We start from the raw sequence: 18,652 nt of genomic DNA, 5'->3' as shown, positions 1-18,652 counted from the left end.
CGTTTTTTATAATATGAATTCTCGGAATTTGTAGAAAACCCCATATGAATCATGTCGTGTAATATTTAAAGATACTATTAATTCCATCAACGTACGTATCAGTAATCGAAATATTTCTGAAAAATTGTATGGATCCAAGCAATATTGAACTCTAGCTTCGTTCAACCAAACGCTCTGCTGTCTCCGTTAATCTCCGACAAACTCTCTGAAATTCTCTGCCTGACGAAGATTTACGGAAACCATTGATTGTCTGGTTGAACGATACTATAGTAAACTCTAGCGTAAGAATACATACATGTACCACTACAAAAAATGTCTAAATTGTTTCCTACCATTTAAAATCTGACTATTTTCAAGGTATCAATAAACAAGTTTCCTTGAAAAACAATGCTTCAGAATTCATTACAGCAAATTTGTCGATAATTTCCGAGAACTAAGTCTTGTCAGCGGTGATGATTTGTGCTTAGGTCCAAACACTGTTTCACTTTCGGTTTGCCAGAGTAACTGCATAGGAGAGTTGATTAAAATCAACTCCGAAAGTTGAAAAGTATAATTTTAGATATTTCATCATTGCAACTTTAGCTAAGATTGTTACAAGAAGAGAAAAACCTGTTTCTATATTAAATCCTCTCAAATGTGCCAAACATGACCACCCATCCTAAAAAATATTTGGTATCGGTATACACTGTTTGTGCCATTTATGGAAGTAAAACAGAAAAAAGTTTCTTTTTATCCGTAAAGAAATGATATTCCTTTGCATTTTGGGGAACATAAAACTGTGTTGAAGCTTCGGTTAATAGTATTTCCAAATTACCATCTTTGGTATAAACACTGTAAGCTTCCACAGGAGCAGATCATGGAAATCCCTTTCTTTACGTTCTTCGTTGGAGGTCATGGAACACTGCTCCTTCGCTCTACAAATACAACCTTATTAGAAATGATGGAAACGCAAATCGATTCACTTAAAATTCAGCAATATGGATCTGTCAAAAGTTTTCTGGCATTGACAAGGTGGACGTTGTTTATGCTTACTTAATCGACTTGGATGTCTATTTTCTTTATGTAAAAGGGATAATCACTTCACACATGCATACTTTTCTTAAAGGTTCTGAATGTCAAAAGAGAGCCGTGGATAAAAAACAGCACCTTTTTTTATTTAAATTATTTTGAAACAGTACCCGAGGTTTCCGAGAATTTTGTGAGATATATGATTGTTCATGAATGTTACAGGAAAATATTATTTGCGATCATTTGTTTTGAATGGTTTACAGTCTTCTAGTTTTGTGACACATATTTTATTTTGTATGCTTTGACATTTCAATATCACAGGTCAAAGATCAACTATGCGTAACAAAGCTTTGACCAGATCCTTGTGGGAAAAGGAGAAAATAATATATGGCGTATGCATTTTTAAGAGTAGTGAACTGAACACTAACGAATGCTTCATTAATGCTGTGTTTCAAACATTAATCAGAATGACACAAATTTTATAACATGTAAGTTTTCTCGTATTTTTTTTCCATATCGTCGGTTTTAATTTGTGTTTCATTGCACAGACTCAATTACTACTTACAGGTCTGAACGGTATTACCAACATATTTCGTCTTGAAGCCTTATTTTAATTTGGGAAAATATAGAACTTGTGTGACGCATTCTGTTTGTTAACACACGAACATGCACGGCTCCAGCTTTTTTTAGGGTGGGGCCAAAGAGATAATTTTGTTTGCCCGGGTTGAATGTCCCAAGGTCTATTATTTATGTGTGGATATAATGAGTTTGAGTTTTGCAGGGGAGTAGAATCTCTTCCTTTTTCGCTCATGTGATTAATATTCTTAATATTAAGAAAATGAATCTAGACTAGATTATCTGGAATTTAAGGAACCATTTTTTGCTAATCCTCATACCAATTCCTGACAATTTCATATTGAAATACCGGGATATATGTAATTTTGGCGTTAACTTCATGCCTTTGGTAATAGCAGAAGAACTCTTGCCTCCAAGTTTCATCATTGATGTGTCAAAATTAATTTTTGTCGGAAGCACCAGGCTGAGTCCTTCTGTTGTAAGAAATGTCGGCAAACATCATAGTCGTTTTGACCATGATCCTTCATAGAAGAATCAGAAAAAGTTATCCAGAGCGGCCATATTTACACTGCATCATTTGGAGACGTCTGTGACGTTTGGTTAGATGTACCCTTACTGGTGAACACCTGAATGTTGCTTACTGGTGTGCAAATATTTCATTATTGATTGATATGAGACAGTTACTCTAGTAGTATTTCTTAATTCAGTCTAGATTCCTGGAAAACGAAGTGTTCGGATGAATTGGTTTTGCAGTTAAGTTGCTTTCTTTAGACGTCGTGATTGTTACTTACAAAATTGGTCAGAAACTCGCAAAAACTTTCACCCTATTCTTTGAGCGACCCCAATCGTTCACCTGTTGACGAACCTTTCAGCATCCCTAAAGCTCTAGATCCTCGGTAGGTTACACCTTTTTTCGTCAAAAGAGGGACACTTTTCTTCGCAGCTTACTTTGGTAATGGGAATTGTACAATTATTCCCTCTGGCATGTTTGCCTGAATCAAGCAGTTGACAAAAGAGAGTTGTATTCAAGTTTAAAGAAGATTTTGGTAATTTTCAAGTTGACGTGTCTTTTGGGACATTGAATAGTAAAATCGTTCATATTTTTCAATGATGTTTGAGAAAGGGATGGGAACCAGCTAATGCACTTCATAATTATAAGGAATTCAGAGGCGATCCAAGTTTGTTTTTTTAAATATTGTACATTTGTCTTTGGTAAAGATTCAAAGACCCGGGTTATTTGGTCTTTGAAGTGAATATCATTGACATTCTCTTTATATGTTTATATAAAACTATTCAGTGTCGTTTTAAGAACAATTTCTGGGTTTTTTTATTCAGATTATGGTCATAGTTTTCCCCATTAATCTATACACAGGAATACGTTGCACATCTTATTCATTTAGAAGCATCATTTCCAGGCTCATCTGGTATCTGTTTGCTTTCTATATACGAGCCAAAAATTCTGACGCCCCACTTTTAATATTTTATAATTAAAGAAACCATAACATCAGTTTAAAAGACGTTGCGACTATTGTCTGTTTTTTAAAATGCTCAACTGTCCATGTCAAAATATTGTAATTGAGTGAGTCGACCCTGAACGTATTTGTTGAAAAGCGTGGATCTAAATATTTTTGGGTGTGATTTAAAAACAGTTCTCTGCCTCTAGTTGCTTATAACAAAAAACAAGAAACAAATTGAGTAAAATGCGGCGCATGCATGTCTTGCCGGGAATGTGGAAAAGCAGTTGGCATGGTCCAAGCAGGGTGTGGTTCACGATACGTTTGTTTCTTATATTTATCTATAAAAATGCTGTCCAAAACAATAAAAGTGCTAATCTTAATTCATAATATTTAATACAGATTGCTAGATTTTTAAAGAGACCACCAAACCATTCAAAGGTTTGTACGGAAATTCAATACAACCCGAAGTGCTGACGACCAACTTCGAAGGTCAAAAGTCATGTAACGACACGTCAACAAGCCATGGAGCTTGGACCTGGTCTGTAACAAATCATTTGATATCAGTAAAAATCCATTGTTTGAGGTGTGAAACATGTTTTAAGTTGAACAAAACCTATGTAGAAGAGTTTCATACAAATTCAGTTCCATGGGTCCGTTTAAAAAAGTAGTTTTCCCTGGAATATAATGAAATATTTTTTAACGCTTCGATGCAACTGATTTTATATATGATGTTTGCGATAAGACGTTTTCTAACCAATGCATGTAACTGTACGACACTCGACGCAGTAAAGTTGATTCTACTTTTTTTTTAAGTACATGCTGTATATTTCTCAAAAGACAGATTGCGGAGTATGATTTGTTTTGTGGGTTTTTTTTACCAGAAATTTCTTTGGATGAGAAATATTTTCAGACTTGCATTGCCAAAAAATCAGATCAAGCTGCTTTGACATTTCTTTAAAAATGTGACGCAAACTCGATTGGTTATAATAGCTGTCATTTTAGTGGGTTTTTTTTTTCAATTTGTGAGATCTGTGACAAATACACAGTAATCATGAAACACGATATCTGTTTGGGGTGAAAACCAAGATGTCAGGATTTGTCATCGACTTTGTAGGGTTAGCTTACACAGACAAAATGAACGCCATCAATCGGTTCCAGAGGGTCTACACCAGTGCTCGAGCTGGGCTTCGCCAATCTTGGCAATGGCGATTTTTTTTTAAAATTGGCGAGATGATATCCAAATGTTGCGAAAACTCAATTTCTGATTACCCCTAAAGTGTAAATTTTTTCTCGTTATTGTGTTTCTTCTTCCCACCCGTTTGTTTATTCGGTCACTCTGTGTTCATTCAATCACCACGTGCAACCGGAAATCTTGCGTCGCTTTAGTGCACACGACGCAAACATATTTAGATCAGCCCCAGGTTATTTATGGCTGCAGACCATCAATTGTTAAGTAACACTTGGAAGCGCTCTCACTGCAGTGGTCAATTGTTAAACAATAAGTGTCTTACCGGAGGTCAACCATCTTCACATTAAAGTTGCGAGATCGTAAATTGAGAATTGGACTAATTATAAACTGTTATGAACAAATTCAGATATACATGTATATTATAAGTTTATGTATATTATAAGTTAAGAATGTCAAGCCAAAAATCTTAAATAATATTTGTCCCCAAGTTTAGAAGTTATACTTTATGCAATGAATCACACAACGTTATTCGTCATTTCTCGGGGAAACGATAAAAAATAGCTGAAGCAATTTGTGAATCATCCAACAACCTATTCGACAATGAGATGGACGTCAGACAATAAACCTTTTGCAAACATATGCTTGGTCGATTTAAAACATGCAAGATCGACCCTCCAGATTTTGCCACATTAGATAAGGATCTGTAAAGAATGCTGTTTTGGATTATGTTTCGGATGTTCGTGTGCACCGCTTCCTAAAAGGAAGAAAAGTTTATGCTTGATGACAAGACATAAGGTCACTTTTATTTTTTTTACACCCTCGACACTTAGGAAGTACTATTCATCGTAGTTGGATGGCTAGTTTCACGACATACGTACAAAGAAACCCGATAACAGTGCCCAGTTCAGTTTTCGTGAAGGTTGGATGTGCAAAATGTAATATTCTGGATTTTTTTCTATCAGATTTTAACTTTACTAGGGTATTTTTTTATAATTATTTTTGAAATTAAATAGTGAAGTCTGATTAGTTAAGACACAGTTTATAATCCATTCTATTACCCTCAGCGTTATCAACACACAAGGCAACGGATAACACGACGAATTGTTACATGCGCGTACGGTTCGCCTTAGAGTTAGCATCAGCAGTAAAGTTTTCTTTAAAATTAAGACATTCAGTATGATAAAATAAGCGGTTGAAATTGACACCGGAGGTGAATTTTTCGGGAGTGTCAATAATGATGCCAGTCATAAACGCCTTAAGTGGCCAATTGTCTCTTCTCTGCACCAAGTGATTCACAAATGGTCTTATCACTTGCTTATTCTGTTTATTTATTTTGGACACATTTGATTCGCAACATTACAATATCATTTCCTTAAATCGAGACACCTCTATTTTGTGATTGCAATAAGTTATGAGTTCGAGTCCAACTAGAACCATTTTAAGAGGAGCTTGGATTTTGGGTAGTTTTTGTCAAACAACAACGTGACGTAGGCCTGTCTATTTCATTGCAAGCCACTCAGCCACGGCTCTTTGAAATTAACAAGATTTGTCTGGCTTTTACGCTAAGTCTACGCAATCGGTGCATTTTTCGCTTGAAACCGCGTCATTTTTAACTTGTTTTGACGCGAGGAATAGATAATTACGCCCTACTGAAAATCAAAGGTTTTAGTAAAATGGTTCTAATGCCTACAATCTTAAACCTGCGTAGTTTTCTTATGATTTTTAAATTGTGAAAAGACGCTTATAAAGTTAAGCGTGGCTCATTTAAATAGAGACGACATTCTTGTTTTTCCATCACCGACACCAGAACACGTGCAAATCAACCCTTCGCATTTGTTAATCTGAGTGCACACCTTGGAATCATGACCAACTTGTAGCATTACTATTGCATTAGATTCTGCGCTTTTCTCTTTTTTTTTGGTGCATTTTCTATTTGTTTATAATGCAGTGCCGTGTATATTTGAAGGTCTTTTCTTCTCGCTTGGAATAAGTGTATAAAATCTATTTATAGTACAGCCACCAATTATCAATAGCGGTGTTAGATATTTCAACGAAAGTGGGGCCTGTACATCTAAATACTTTGAACTGCTAAAAAAGTCTGCAGCTTATTTAGAAATTGTTGAGAAAAGTAGCAAGAAAAGAAAAATATGACAGTGTCCTGCACTAACTCGAGTATTTCCTTCTTCGTATTTGTGAAAACAATAAAAGTAAGTATTGAAGATATCAAGTTATTCATGAAAAAATCTTTAGAAACAAATGATGTTTGTATAGATGCAATCTTAAAGGCAGATTTGTCCAATTCCACAAGCCTACTTTTCAGTTCCTTTTGATTTGCACAAAGCATAAAAAACTCCAAAAAGAAGATGGAACACTTATTCAAGAAAATTTATTCATAATAGCGGTAGACAGTTTGATTTGTTTCATAAGAAATCATTATGTTTCTTGAACAATGAGATCTCGAGCTACTTGGAATGCAGCTATCAGAGATGAAAGCTGGATCTTTTCATTGGTGCCAGAGGCCAGCCTATGTCTGAAAGTAAAACAAAAAATAATCAGATTACAGTATTTTACTTTGTTCTATTCTCCAGGAGTGATCATAAACTTCCATTTACAATTCATCTGAGAGTAAAATTCCATCAAGGGAAAAGGATTCATGATCTTGGAGAAGACTTTGCCAAGGCTTGACAAGGAATCTGAGCCCCAGTGTAGAAAATAACGCCCTCTTTAGCTCACTTTTACCGAAGATTCAAGTGAGTTTTTATGATCACCTTTTGTCCGTCGCCCGTCTGTCCGTCCAAAAACTTTTCACATTTTTAACTTTTCTAAAATCACTGGGCCAAATTTAACCAAACTTGGTACAAAGTATCCTTAGGGGAAGGGGAGTCTAAATGTTAAAACAAAGTGCTAATCCCTTTTTAAAGGAGGCAATTGCTTCTTCTCAAGAACAACTGCACAAAAAATGCCAATATTTACACAAAAGCTTGAATATATACATGTGTATATGCAGTGAAGATTCGTGACCCTAGGTTAAATCGGGGGCCCCAGGCGGGGTCAAATATTGACATAGAAATACCTAGAAAAAAGTCTTAAAATCTTCTTTTCAAGAACCACGGCACCATAAATGCCCATATTTACATACAAGCTTGAATACTACTATATAGTGAAGATTCTTAATTGTAATAATCGTGACCCTCGAGCCATAACTGAGGCCTAAGGAGGGGTTCAAATTTTAACATAGAAATCTGTGGGAAAATCTTCTTCTCAAGAACAACTTTACCAAAAATGCCAAAATTTACACAAAAGCTTGTATATAGTGACGATTCTAAATTGTAAAAACCGTGACCTCCACCCAAATATTTACAAAAAAGCCTGAAAAAATATTAAAAATTCTAAATTGTAAAATTGTGACCTCTGGGTTAAAGCTAGGGCCCCAGGCGGGGGTCAAAGTTTAACATAGAAATATGAAAGAAAAAAATTTAAAATCTTTTTCTCAAGAGCCACTGCACTAGAAATGCAAATGATTACACAAAAGCTTATATATAGTAAACATTATTGTAAAAATTGTGACCCCTGGGCCAAAACTGGGGCCCCAGGTGGGGTTCAAATTTTAACATTGAATCACATAGGGGAAAAGTTTAAAAATACTTCTCCTCAAGATGCGGAAACACTTCACCAGAAATGCCAATATTTATACAGAAGCTTGTATATAAACTGAAGATTCTTAATTGTAATCAAAGTACTGAAGAACTGACGGGAGTTGATTTTATTTTAAAGTCAATGATATGTTATTTTGCATGACAAGTACATGCAGTTTCTAATTTGTATTTGAATTACGCACATTTTTATAATATGAATTTTTGGACTTTTTCGACAAGAATGTCGAGAAACCCCCATATGAATCATGTTAAATAATATTTAAAGATAAATTTAATTCAATCAAACTATGTATCAGTAATAAAAATATTTTCGAAAATTGTATGGATCCAAGCAATATTGAACTCTAGTCTCGTTCAACCAAACGCTCGGCTGACACCGTAAACTGCAACAAGCAAGAGAGACTCTCTGTTTGTCGGAGATTTACGGAGACAACCGAGCGTCGAGTTGAACGAGACTATATTGAACTCTGGCGTAGGAATACATACGACTACAAAAAATATCTAAATTGTTCGTATCTTTTAAAATCTGACTATTTTCAAATAAGTTTCCTTGAAAAACAATGCTTTAGCATACATTACATCGAATTTATCAATTATTTTCAAGAACTAAGTCTTGTCAGCAGCGATGATTTGTGCTGAGGTCCAAACACTGTTTCACTTTCGGTTTGTCCGGGTAACTGCATAGGAGAGTTGATTAAAATCAACTCCAAAAAATCGTGACCTCGGACAATAACTGGGCCCCAGACGGGTTTCAAAGTTTAACATACCGGTATTTAAGAAAATGTTTAAAAATCTTCTTCTCAAGAACTACAAGGCAACAGTTGGGATATTACTACATCCTTGGCTATTGTAGATTCTAAATTAGTAAATTCGTGACCTCCGGACTACCGGTAATACTGGGGCACCAAGGGTGTTCAAAGTTTAACACAGAAATAAATATTTAAACATCTTCTTTGCGAGATCTATAATGTTAAAGTTTGTGAGATTACTATACAAGCATCCTCAACTTGTGATGATTCTAAATTTTGGTAGAGGTTACCCCTAGACTAAATAGTAAAAGCTGTGACCCCCAGACCAACACTGGGGCCCCAGAAGGGGTTCAAAGTTTAGCATAGAAGTATAGAGGAAAAGTGTTTTAAAAATCTTCTTTAGAACTACAATGCTACAGTTTGTGAGATTACTATGAAAGATTCCTCATATTGTGAAGATTCTAAATTTTTAAAGACGTTACCTTTAGACTAATATTTCGGCCCCAGGAAGGGTTCAAAGTTAATAAGAAATATACATGTATAGGGAACATCTCAAGAACATCAGTGCATCAGTTTGTGGATTACTATCTAAACATCCATGGCTATTGTAGATTCTAAATTGGTAAAAGCATGACCCCCCGAACTAATATTGGGGCCCTAAAATGGGTTCAAAGTTAAAAATTTTCATAATCTTCTTCTCGAGAATTAAAATGCTATAATTTGTGAGATTGCTATGAATGCAACCTTGGACAATAAGATTCTTGAGAACTACAATGCTTCAATTTGTCAAATTACTTGTAAGCATCCTAAAATAGCGTAGATTCTAAATTGTAAAAGCCTCCATCTAATACTGGGGCCCCAGATGGGCTTAAAAGTTTAACATAAAAATATAGAGGTATATGTTTAAAAATCTTCATCTGAAGAACTACAATGCTTCAATTTGTGAAGTTGAAAGCATCCTTAAATAATGTAGATTCTAAATTAATAAGGCTGTGACCACCCAACTACTACTGGGGCCTCAAGAGGGGTTCAAAGTTTAACATAGAAATAAAAATGTTTAAAAACTTTCTTCTCAAGAACTACAATGCTAAAGTTTGTGAGATTAATATGCAAGGATCCTCAAATAGTGTATAATTTAAATTGTTAAAGCCAACCATAAACCCCAGACCAATACTTGGGCCCCAGAAAAGGTTAAAAATTTAAAATAAAAATAGCATATGCTACGAAATGGATTGTTACAAACTGTTGTGGCTCATGGTCCTCTTGTTTCTCTTCATATATTTTTCTATAAATCATGAATGTGTCATTAACATCAAAAATAGATTTGAGAACTATATATGAAAAGAGTCAAATTTGGCCCCCATACTTCAACTTTTTCAATACTTTTTAGGCATATGAATTGTTTTATTGTTTTGTAGGAGAATTGTTATATGATGTAATTTTTCATATATACATCTCAATAAATTTTATAAACTGGCAGTATCAGATGTCATAAGTGAAGCTATATTTAGAATTCAAAAAAATCAGTCCAATATGTGCATTTTCGTTATCTTTTTCAGATGGGAAATATAGGATAAAGTTTTGAACAAGCAAAATCTTAGTCTTTCATTAGTCTTGTAATATTAAAGTTTGATGAAAATATTTTCTTTGTTTAAGCCTGTGCTCAATGTTTTCTGAAAGAAAAACTGCGTTAATATAAGCCATTGAAAAAAATTGAAAAATGGCTGGAAAGGATAGACGACATATTCATAACAAAAACATATATTAGTACAGTAAAATACATATATGATGTTTAATTTAGGGGGGCATTTTAGGCCCTTATGTATATTTTTTTTCATGTAAAAACATTTAATGATGAATAGAAAAATACATGGATAGGCTGATGTTCTCTAAAACGTAACCAGAAGACTGTAAAATTTGTGAAAAATAAGTGGGAGGTTTGTGTTAGGGTGATGTGTGTTTTTGATTGTCCAGGAGGGATTTGTATATATTGTTATCCCCTCATGCATTTTATTTTTGAGGGGATATGGGTATCTCGATATATGTTGGTGCGTTAGTAAGACAGTGTGTTAATTCACATTTAGGAAAGATTGAAAGAGGATTATATTGATTAGAATTGTCAACTTTGTATGCATTTGTAATTAGTTATTCACATTTGCTACAAGATCTAAGCATTCTGAAACCAAAGGATCAATTTTGAAAGTAGCCTTTATGCTCATCATACATATGACCATGCATAAATATATTTTACTTTATATCCAGATATAAAGGGATTTTGCTAAAAAAAAAACTTTATTACAAATTGACTTAAAATATCTGGGGATTGGAGACCTTGAATTTTCAAAACTTATCTTTCTTTACTGACAAATGCTACATATATTACTGTTCAAATACTTGCTTAAGAGTTTATAATAAGAGTCTGGGTATGACAATTTTTTCTCTACAACTATTAGGAGGTTTAAACTTAAAAGGTGCAATTAATATATAGATCTTAAACACATGTAAAATTATACAGCAAACAATACATTTTAATACAACTTATAATATAGATTTTCTTAGGAAACTAGCTTTATACTTACTTTAATTTACATGAATAATGAGTATTTTTATATTGTACATTAAAAAAACAATTTAATGATGTTAAGTAAGCATACACATTTATTTAGTATACAGATATATTGTAAAAGACATTGTAAGTTACTTACTCTACTTCTGCCATTTTGTCCAGAAGATGAATTTTTACATTAATTGGTAAGTCAACTGAAATTGAAAAAATAACAAAAGTTAAGCTTGACTAATGACCGAAATATAGTTTCATTTATCATGGTTTAGGACACTTCAAATACAGAGCTACATGTACATCATATCAAAATTTTCTATTATTAATTTTCATGATTTGTCAGCAGATAAAATATATATATATAACCCAGTTAAATGTAAAGTTATATATCAAGCCAAATCTAAAATAATAGCATTCTCAACTCACGTCTATGTACATATGTATGAACTTCTGTCAGGATATCTTGAAGAGCCAGACCTTTTTCTGTCTTCATTTCTAAAATATCTTAGCAGCCTTTAAGAATCAATAAAATGCAAAAGAGATATTATAAGTTGCTCTCATATAACATCAAAAACCCTGGCTTGGATAGTTTATGTGAAATTCTAGATTGGGCTAAACAAATAAAAAACAAAAGCATTAAAGGATACTGTTGTACGCAGAGGTGAAATTCTCATTCAGGACCCAGTTGATGATGTTTTCTATGTCTCTTCTAAGTGGATGGCCCACACATGTATAAACATTGTCTTCATTCACCACATCATGAGCCATATGTGTGCTCTGCAAACGGTGATTTGATTTATATTAAAAGTTATGCACATCCAGTGCAGATTTTAGTTAGAAAACCATGTTAATATTTGCCAGTCATTGAACATACTCAATATTCATAAATTTATCTGTGTTTTGTAAGCCAGTGCCAATCTTTCCCACTTACATTTTATCATTTACTAAGAGAGATTTATAATCAAAATCAATAACATGCTCTCTCTGAAAAATTATGTTTTCTATAATAAATTTAAAAAAAATGATTTGTTTGATGTACTTCAACCAACCCGTTGAAATTCTCCATTTTAAATTTGATTTTTAAAAAAATTGATTGCCCATGTCATATTAAAAACACATTTAAACTATGTTTCTGTGTCAATGAATTTTGAATTTGTTTAGCATTCTCAGTACAAGAAAAAATAGTTTATCGATGTGCAAGAAAATTTAAAAAAGAGCTACTACCTACCCATGGGTCGGAGTACATCAAACATATAAATTACAAAATGAAGAGTGCATAAAGATTTCATTTTGCTGTACAGTAAAACTCGGTTAAAGCGAAGTCCTAGGGGCCAATAGATTAACTTCGTTATATCCGTAATTCATTATATCCGTATAACGAATTCCTTATATTAACTATGGCGAATTCACTTTATACATGTTTTCTTTTACCAGACTACATTTTTTGCTAATTGAGGCTTAGAATTAAAATTCATTCTTTGATACCTTTAATAATCGGATTGTAAATTGAAAAATTTATGTGAAAATAAATTCATTTGAACTATTATGTGAAATGGTAGTGCAAACATTTTAAACTGTAAAGAAATTTGTAATAAAAGTGTTAAATTTCATCATTATTCACCTCTACGGAACTCAAAATCAGTTCGCTATATCTGTAAATTCTTTATATCCAAATTTGTTATACTGTAAAATTTTGCAAAGATTTGTTAATAATTTTACTGAGGACTAAAAAAACTTAGATATATCCGAGATTTCGCTATATCCATGTTCGTACTAAATGAGTTTTACTGTATTAAATTTCTGTACATACGAAATATGCTTCACATCATATGCAAGTGTGAACAGTATGCTGTTTATACTTTAATGTAAATTAATCTTTCACTCTATTTTCCTAGGAATGTTACCTGGAGAATATTTAGAGCTTTCCTCATGTCACCATTGGCTAGAGTAACTAAGGCTTTCATGCCATCCTCTGTGACATTACATCTGAAAAAAATAACAAAATGCTCAATTATCTGAAATTCAAGTTTTTTTTGGCAGAAATCATTCAGGAAGCGCTAAATAACTAATGCTTTTTGTCAGTATATAATGCATGTACAAAATGATTTTTCTTAGCACTGAGGATTCACAGAAGGTACTTCAGTAGCTGCCATGTCAAAAATCATTAGCCTTAAATCATATAAAATGTAAATATTTACTGTTCTTGTTGTATGACATGCTGAAGGCGTGGCACCATTTGGTCAGTACCCAGAGGTCCGAACCTGAAGCGAGTACACCGAGACTGGAGAGCGGGGATGATCTTTGAAAGGTAATTGCAGATGATGCAAAAACGTGTGTTCTCTGTAAACTTCTCAATGACTAAAAAATTCAAAAACTACATACAATAGACCACTACATTTTTAAGCAATATCATTCAATTTATCACTTTTCCATCAAATTTTATGATTCCTGTGATGAAATTTTGAATCTCATTCTTTACAATAATTATGTCAGATACATAACGGTTGAACAGTATGAATCAGATGTTGTATTTATTTGTTACAGAGGACGCTCACCTCTACGTAAAGCATTTTGTGCATCTCTTGTCATAGCATCAGCCTCGTCTAGTATCACAATCTTATAACCAGATCTAAGTAAGTAACAAAACAGTAATGAACATTGAAGCTGAAAAATAAATTTTCTGCTATTAGAGATCCCTAGATATTTCTAGAATTTAGGATTTTGTAAAATGATTATTAAAAAGAGTAAGAGGATATTAAATATACATGTATTACTTTACAACATTTAATTTTATTCAATAACATGTATAGCAAATTAAATTTTTTAGAGGTGTCAGTTTTTCAAATTATTGATGAAAAATAAAATGAAATGAAAATTCAGATGCATACTTAAATATAGTTCTTGTACTTGCAAAGCTGAGAATCTGTCCCCGCACTATACCTATTCCTCGATCATCTGATGCATTCAACTGTAAATAAAAGTAGAGTTCAATATTAATAAGGACATTGTTTTCTTTTATCATGATGTTATAATTCCTTCCAGATAGGATAAAAATTTTTACTGCAGGCATTACCCAGAAAAATTATCAGTAATAAATGCTGATACACACTGATAAAATTTAAAGGGTACCTGCAATGTCAGTCAATTTTGATATAATGGAAATCTATGTGAAATAAAAACCAGCATCCTAAAATTTTTACTGCGATTGCGCAATTACTTTTCAAGATGTTTCGGGAAACCCGATTTCACACTTGAACAGTTTTTTAATGAAGCCAAATTTGGTGCAAAATGAACTGTGACGTCATGAGGTTAACATTGCTGATAGAGAAACAAGAAAGTCGTATGAAATCTGTTCGTTTTCTTGCAATGTTTTATCAATATACAAACAGTTGCATTTGTAGTTTTATTTTATTATCAACCCTAGATAACTATGTATTCTGTTGTTTGAGTTTTAACCCGTTTTTTGTCATACAAAAATGCCAAATTCAGAAAATTGTTTGCTTCATGAATTTAGTCAAATACATCTTATGAAGCACACTTTGCATATACATGTAAATTCAAAGTCTATGAACAAAATGATAAAATATCAAAACATTATTTCTTATAACAAACATACATTATTTAAGTATTTCTCTGTTAACATGGTTAATATTGTCATTCCTCTGGTTGATTTTCTGTGACATTATAACAAGTAATACTGATAATACATATTGTGTAAAAGCTTGTGCAGACTCTATTTCTCGTATGGGACATAAAATTACAACTATGTTGCCTGATTATTCGTTAATGTTGGTTTTGGGACTAAAAACATGATAAACATTCAAAAAAAAGGCTTGCATATAAAACTTTTATGTATGACCAGGTAAAATGAAGCAACAAGTCACCTCCAACACCATAGAGTTAAATTCCTTGGGAGAGTAGATCTGCTTTGCTACTGCAAGAATAGTGCTGGTTTTTCCTGTTCCTGGAGGTCCATAAAACAAAAGATGGGGCAGTCTGTCTTCTTTAACAAATTTATCAACTAAAAAAAGAGAGATATAGAAAACAAAAGTACTACTTTTTTAATGCTTTAAATTGCAAAACTAATGTTCTATGTACTCATTGTTCACAATAACTAATGCATCAAATGGTTTGCATTACATACAGCCTGGGCCATTCAGAAATGTATGGATCAAAACTTGATTTTCATCAGGTTGGGACCAATTGCCCAAATGGAATCTACCGTATTTTTCCGACGATTAGTCGGTATTTTTTTTCTCTGAAGCAGAGCACCCGACTTATCGTCTTGATCGACTTGTCGTAGGCTCGATGTCAGAAAATTTTTATTAAAAATAGCATTAAAAATCTTGGTTTTAATCATCTTGAGTTGGCTGTGTGATTAAAAATTACGTTGTTGAATTCACTGTTCATCTTTAATAATTATCATTTTCACTCATCTGTCAACACTTAAATACATAATAATAACAACAGTTATTAAAAAATGTTACATTGTCTTTAATCAATTAAAAGTTTTACCGTTCCGTTTTTATAAACACATCCGTGACATCGTCACATGGTTCTATGTATCACTTATAGGAAGATAACATTGCGCAGTAAAATTGAAACCAAGTTTGAATGGAAGAAAATATTGCAGTAGGTCTGGGGGATGTTTTTTAAATTTAATTATTTTATTTGTAAAGAGTTGTTAGTGGAAAGTATAAATCAGAAATATTTAATGGTCAAATTCAATCTTAAAATACGTAATCGGCAATTATCAATACTATTGTTTATACAATAGGCTGACACCGGTTGTGTTAATAATCATGCCCTAAGGGTGAGATCTTTACGGCAATTTCACTCCCTGTGTATAAAAAGAGTACCGTTATAAGAGTGATTATAGTTCATTGATTAATTATTGTCCAATTCTTTGATTATTGTTAGACAATTTTCTTAGGAAACGTATGTATGTCGTATATCGTCATTATCAAGTCGTACAAATGATCGATCTATTTCTAACAGTGTCTATGTAAAACAATAGCGTGTAACTGCATTACTTGATACAAAGTAAACAAGTTTCATCAAATCATAGTAATTGCTAAGCTTTCTGCACTTGAGATCCCCCTTTGAAGTCCGACACGAGACAGGTGCATGCCTATGACACCGGAAATTGTTAAACAAACATTGACCACGCGCCGAGTCAACAGGTGGCTGGTTACGTAATGGCGAATACACTGGCGATAGTCAGAGTGGATACTTATTTTAATGCTTGGGAATAAAATATTTCTGACAAAGTAAGTTTAGTTTTGCATAACACGCGATATCGGGAATTGTTTAAAATGCAAGCGACTTTGTAGAAGTTGCCGGTATTTGAAAATTTGATGCATAAGTATAAAGCGTAATTGTTTAAATGTTAATCATTAATAATAATTGCAATTGGTAGCAATATCGGTGACATCGTGGCATCATACACTGATAATGTTACTGCAGTTTTATAGGCCATTTTGAAGTGATAAGATCGACGTATGGTCTGAGATCTATGCATCGTAGGATTTTGTTAAAATTTTGGCTAAAAATGGGCAATTCGACGAGTCGTCCGCATCGACGAGTCGTCGGGAAAATACAGTAATAGCCCATTTGGGATATAATATAATTGTGCCGGTCAAACCATTTCGAATAATGGCACCAGAAAGCTCAGCTGGTAGAGCACCTGACTAGAGATTCGGAAAACGCAGTTCACTATTTCTCCCATCCAATTATATAATCAAGAGATTGTGCTGTACCTAATAAATCCTACAGTCTGTCCCAAGTTATTGCTTCCATCAATTTTTGATGATTTTTAATAAAAATACACATACCTGTGAAAAAAATACAATTGAAATCGATGAAAGGGAATATATCCAAGATATCTTCATTGAACAATTATCCCTTTTCACTCATAAAATTTCACAGGAACAAAAACAATTTTTTTAATGGTATTTGTAATACCTCAGGGTTCAAACAATGTTCATTCAAAAGTATTAAAAATTTCCAAGATTTCTCAGTCGAAACGCCCCTGTTAGCGTATCAGGTTTCAATACAATGCTAAATCAAAGTACTGAAGTACTGACGGGAGTTGATTTTATCGATTATCATTTATTCAAAATGATAAATATGTGATTTTGCATGGCAAGTAGTATCAGTAATCGAAATATTTCTGAGAAATTGTATGGATCCAGGCAAGATTGAACTCTTGTCTTGTTCAACCAAACACTCGGCTGTCTCCGTTTATCTCCGACAAGCAAGATATATTTTGTCGGATATCGACAGAGACAGCCTAGCGTCTGGTTGAACGAGACTACATTGAACTCTAGCGTAGGAATACATACGACTTTACAAAATAACTAAACTGTTTGTACAATTTAAAATCTTATTATTTTCATGGTATTGATAAATAAGTTTTCTTGAAAAACAATGCTTCAGAATACAGAGCATCAAATTTATCGAATATTTTCCAGAACTAAGTGCTGTCAGCGGTATTGATTTGTGCTTAGGTCCAAACACTGTTTCACTTTCGCTTTGTCCGAGTAAGTGCATAGGAGAGTTGATTAAAATCAACTCCCAAAAATGTGATGTCTACAGAGATTTTGTATTGCAGCAAGCCCGGATGATAACGTTGAAAAATTGCGCGATGTATTCCGAATGGAGTAAAGATGTAAACATTCCCCGTTATAAATCTCAGTAAGGAATCTGTTTTCGTTCCTGTGATTTTTTCTAAGTGACAGTTGATAATGTGTCAATGAAATTATCTTGGAAATTAACCCTTTCAACTATTACAAGTGCACTTCTTTCACAGGTATGTGTATTTTTTTTTAAAATCGTCCAAATGTGCTGCATAAATATCTTGGGACAGACTATAGTGAATGAACGTAGTTTGAGCACTAAGGTATTTACTATTATTGAAATATCAGGCAAAAAGTGGTGGAAGCAAAAACTCGGGACAGAGTATAGTGTCAGGGACGAAAACATTATTATTTAATAATATATATTTACGTCTCTGCTAGTTCTGAAACCAGTAGGGAGAGAGCTAACTGTTAACTTTATGCATTGAGTAAATTTTAATGGAGAATAAATACTTACTTGTTGAGATAATATCTTTGTGAGAAATAAGTTCATCCAACTGCTTAGGTCTGTACTTTTCAACCCTATAATATTGATGTTCAAATTCATGTGTGAAATCTTACTCGTGAATATTGATAGGTGATTTGCATTCTACTTATTGACATGAACAACAACAAAAACTCAAAAACACGAAACTCAAAGTGTTTACCATGGCAAATTTGGGTTATTTCTATCAGTTGTTGGATACTCTTTTGTTGACATTTTTTTCCCGGCAATTTTTAAAGTCTCGTTTAAATCACGTGATTGGCGAGACTTAAACAAGATTCAAGATGGCGAAAGTCATTGGATATTTTCCGTCGTTTGTCATCCGACTACGGTGT

At 33.3% G+C, this 18,652-nt stretch overlaps 1 protein-coding gene across 1 annotated transcript; it reads right to left on the bottom strand.

Annotated features, from left to right (window-relative positions):
- Window positions 1-6,600: 6,600 nt before the first annotated feature.
- Window positions 6,601-18,626, bottom strand: LOC128186805 (replication factor C subunit 5-like). Its single transcript, XM_052856710.1, has 11 exons — window positions 18,481-18,626; window positions 18,291-18,355; window positions 15,080-15,216; window positions 14,084-14,163; window positions 13,751-13,824; window positions 13,394-13,553; window positions 13,100-13,181; window positions 11,843-11,972; window positions 11,622-11,699; window positions 11,341-11,395; window positions 6,601-6,760 (listed from the first exon to the last, which is right to left on the bottom strand). Exons 1-11 carry the CDS (start codon window positions 18,531-18,533, stop codon window positions 6,664-6,666), a joined length of 1,011 nt encoding a protein of 336 aa, XP_052712670.1. The 5' UTR covers window positions 18,534-18,626; the 3' UTR covers window positions 6,601-6,663.
- Window positions 18,627-18,652: the final 26 nt, after the last annotated feature.

This window comes from Crassostrea angulata, chromosome 6, assembly GCF_025612915.1.
Source record: "Crassostrea angulata isolate pt1a10 chromosome 6, ASM2561291v2, whole genome shotgun sequence".
In the NCBI taxonomy this organism is placed as follows: domain Eukaryota; kingdom Metazoa; phylum Mollusca; class Bivalvia; order Ostreida; family Ostreidae; genus Magallana; species Magallana angulata.
This window is presented reverse-complemented; position numbering and strand designations above follow the sequence as displayed.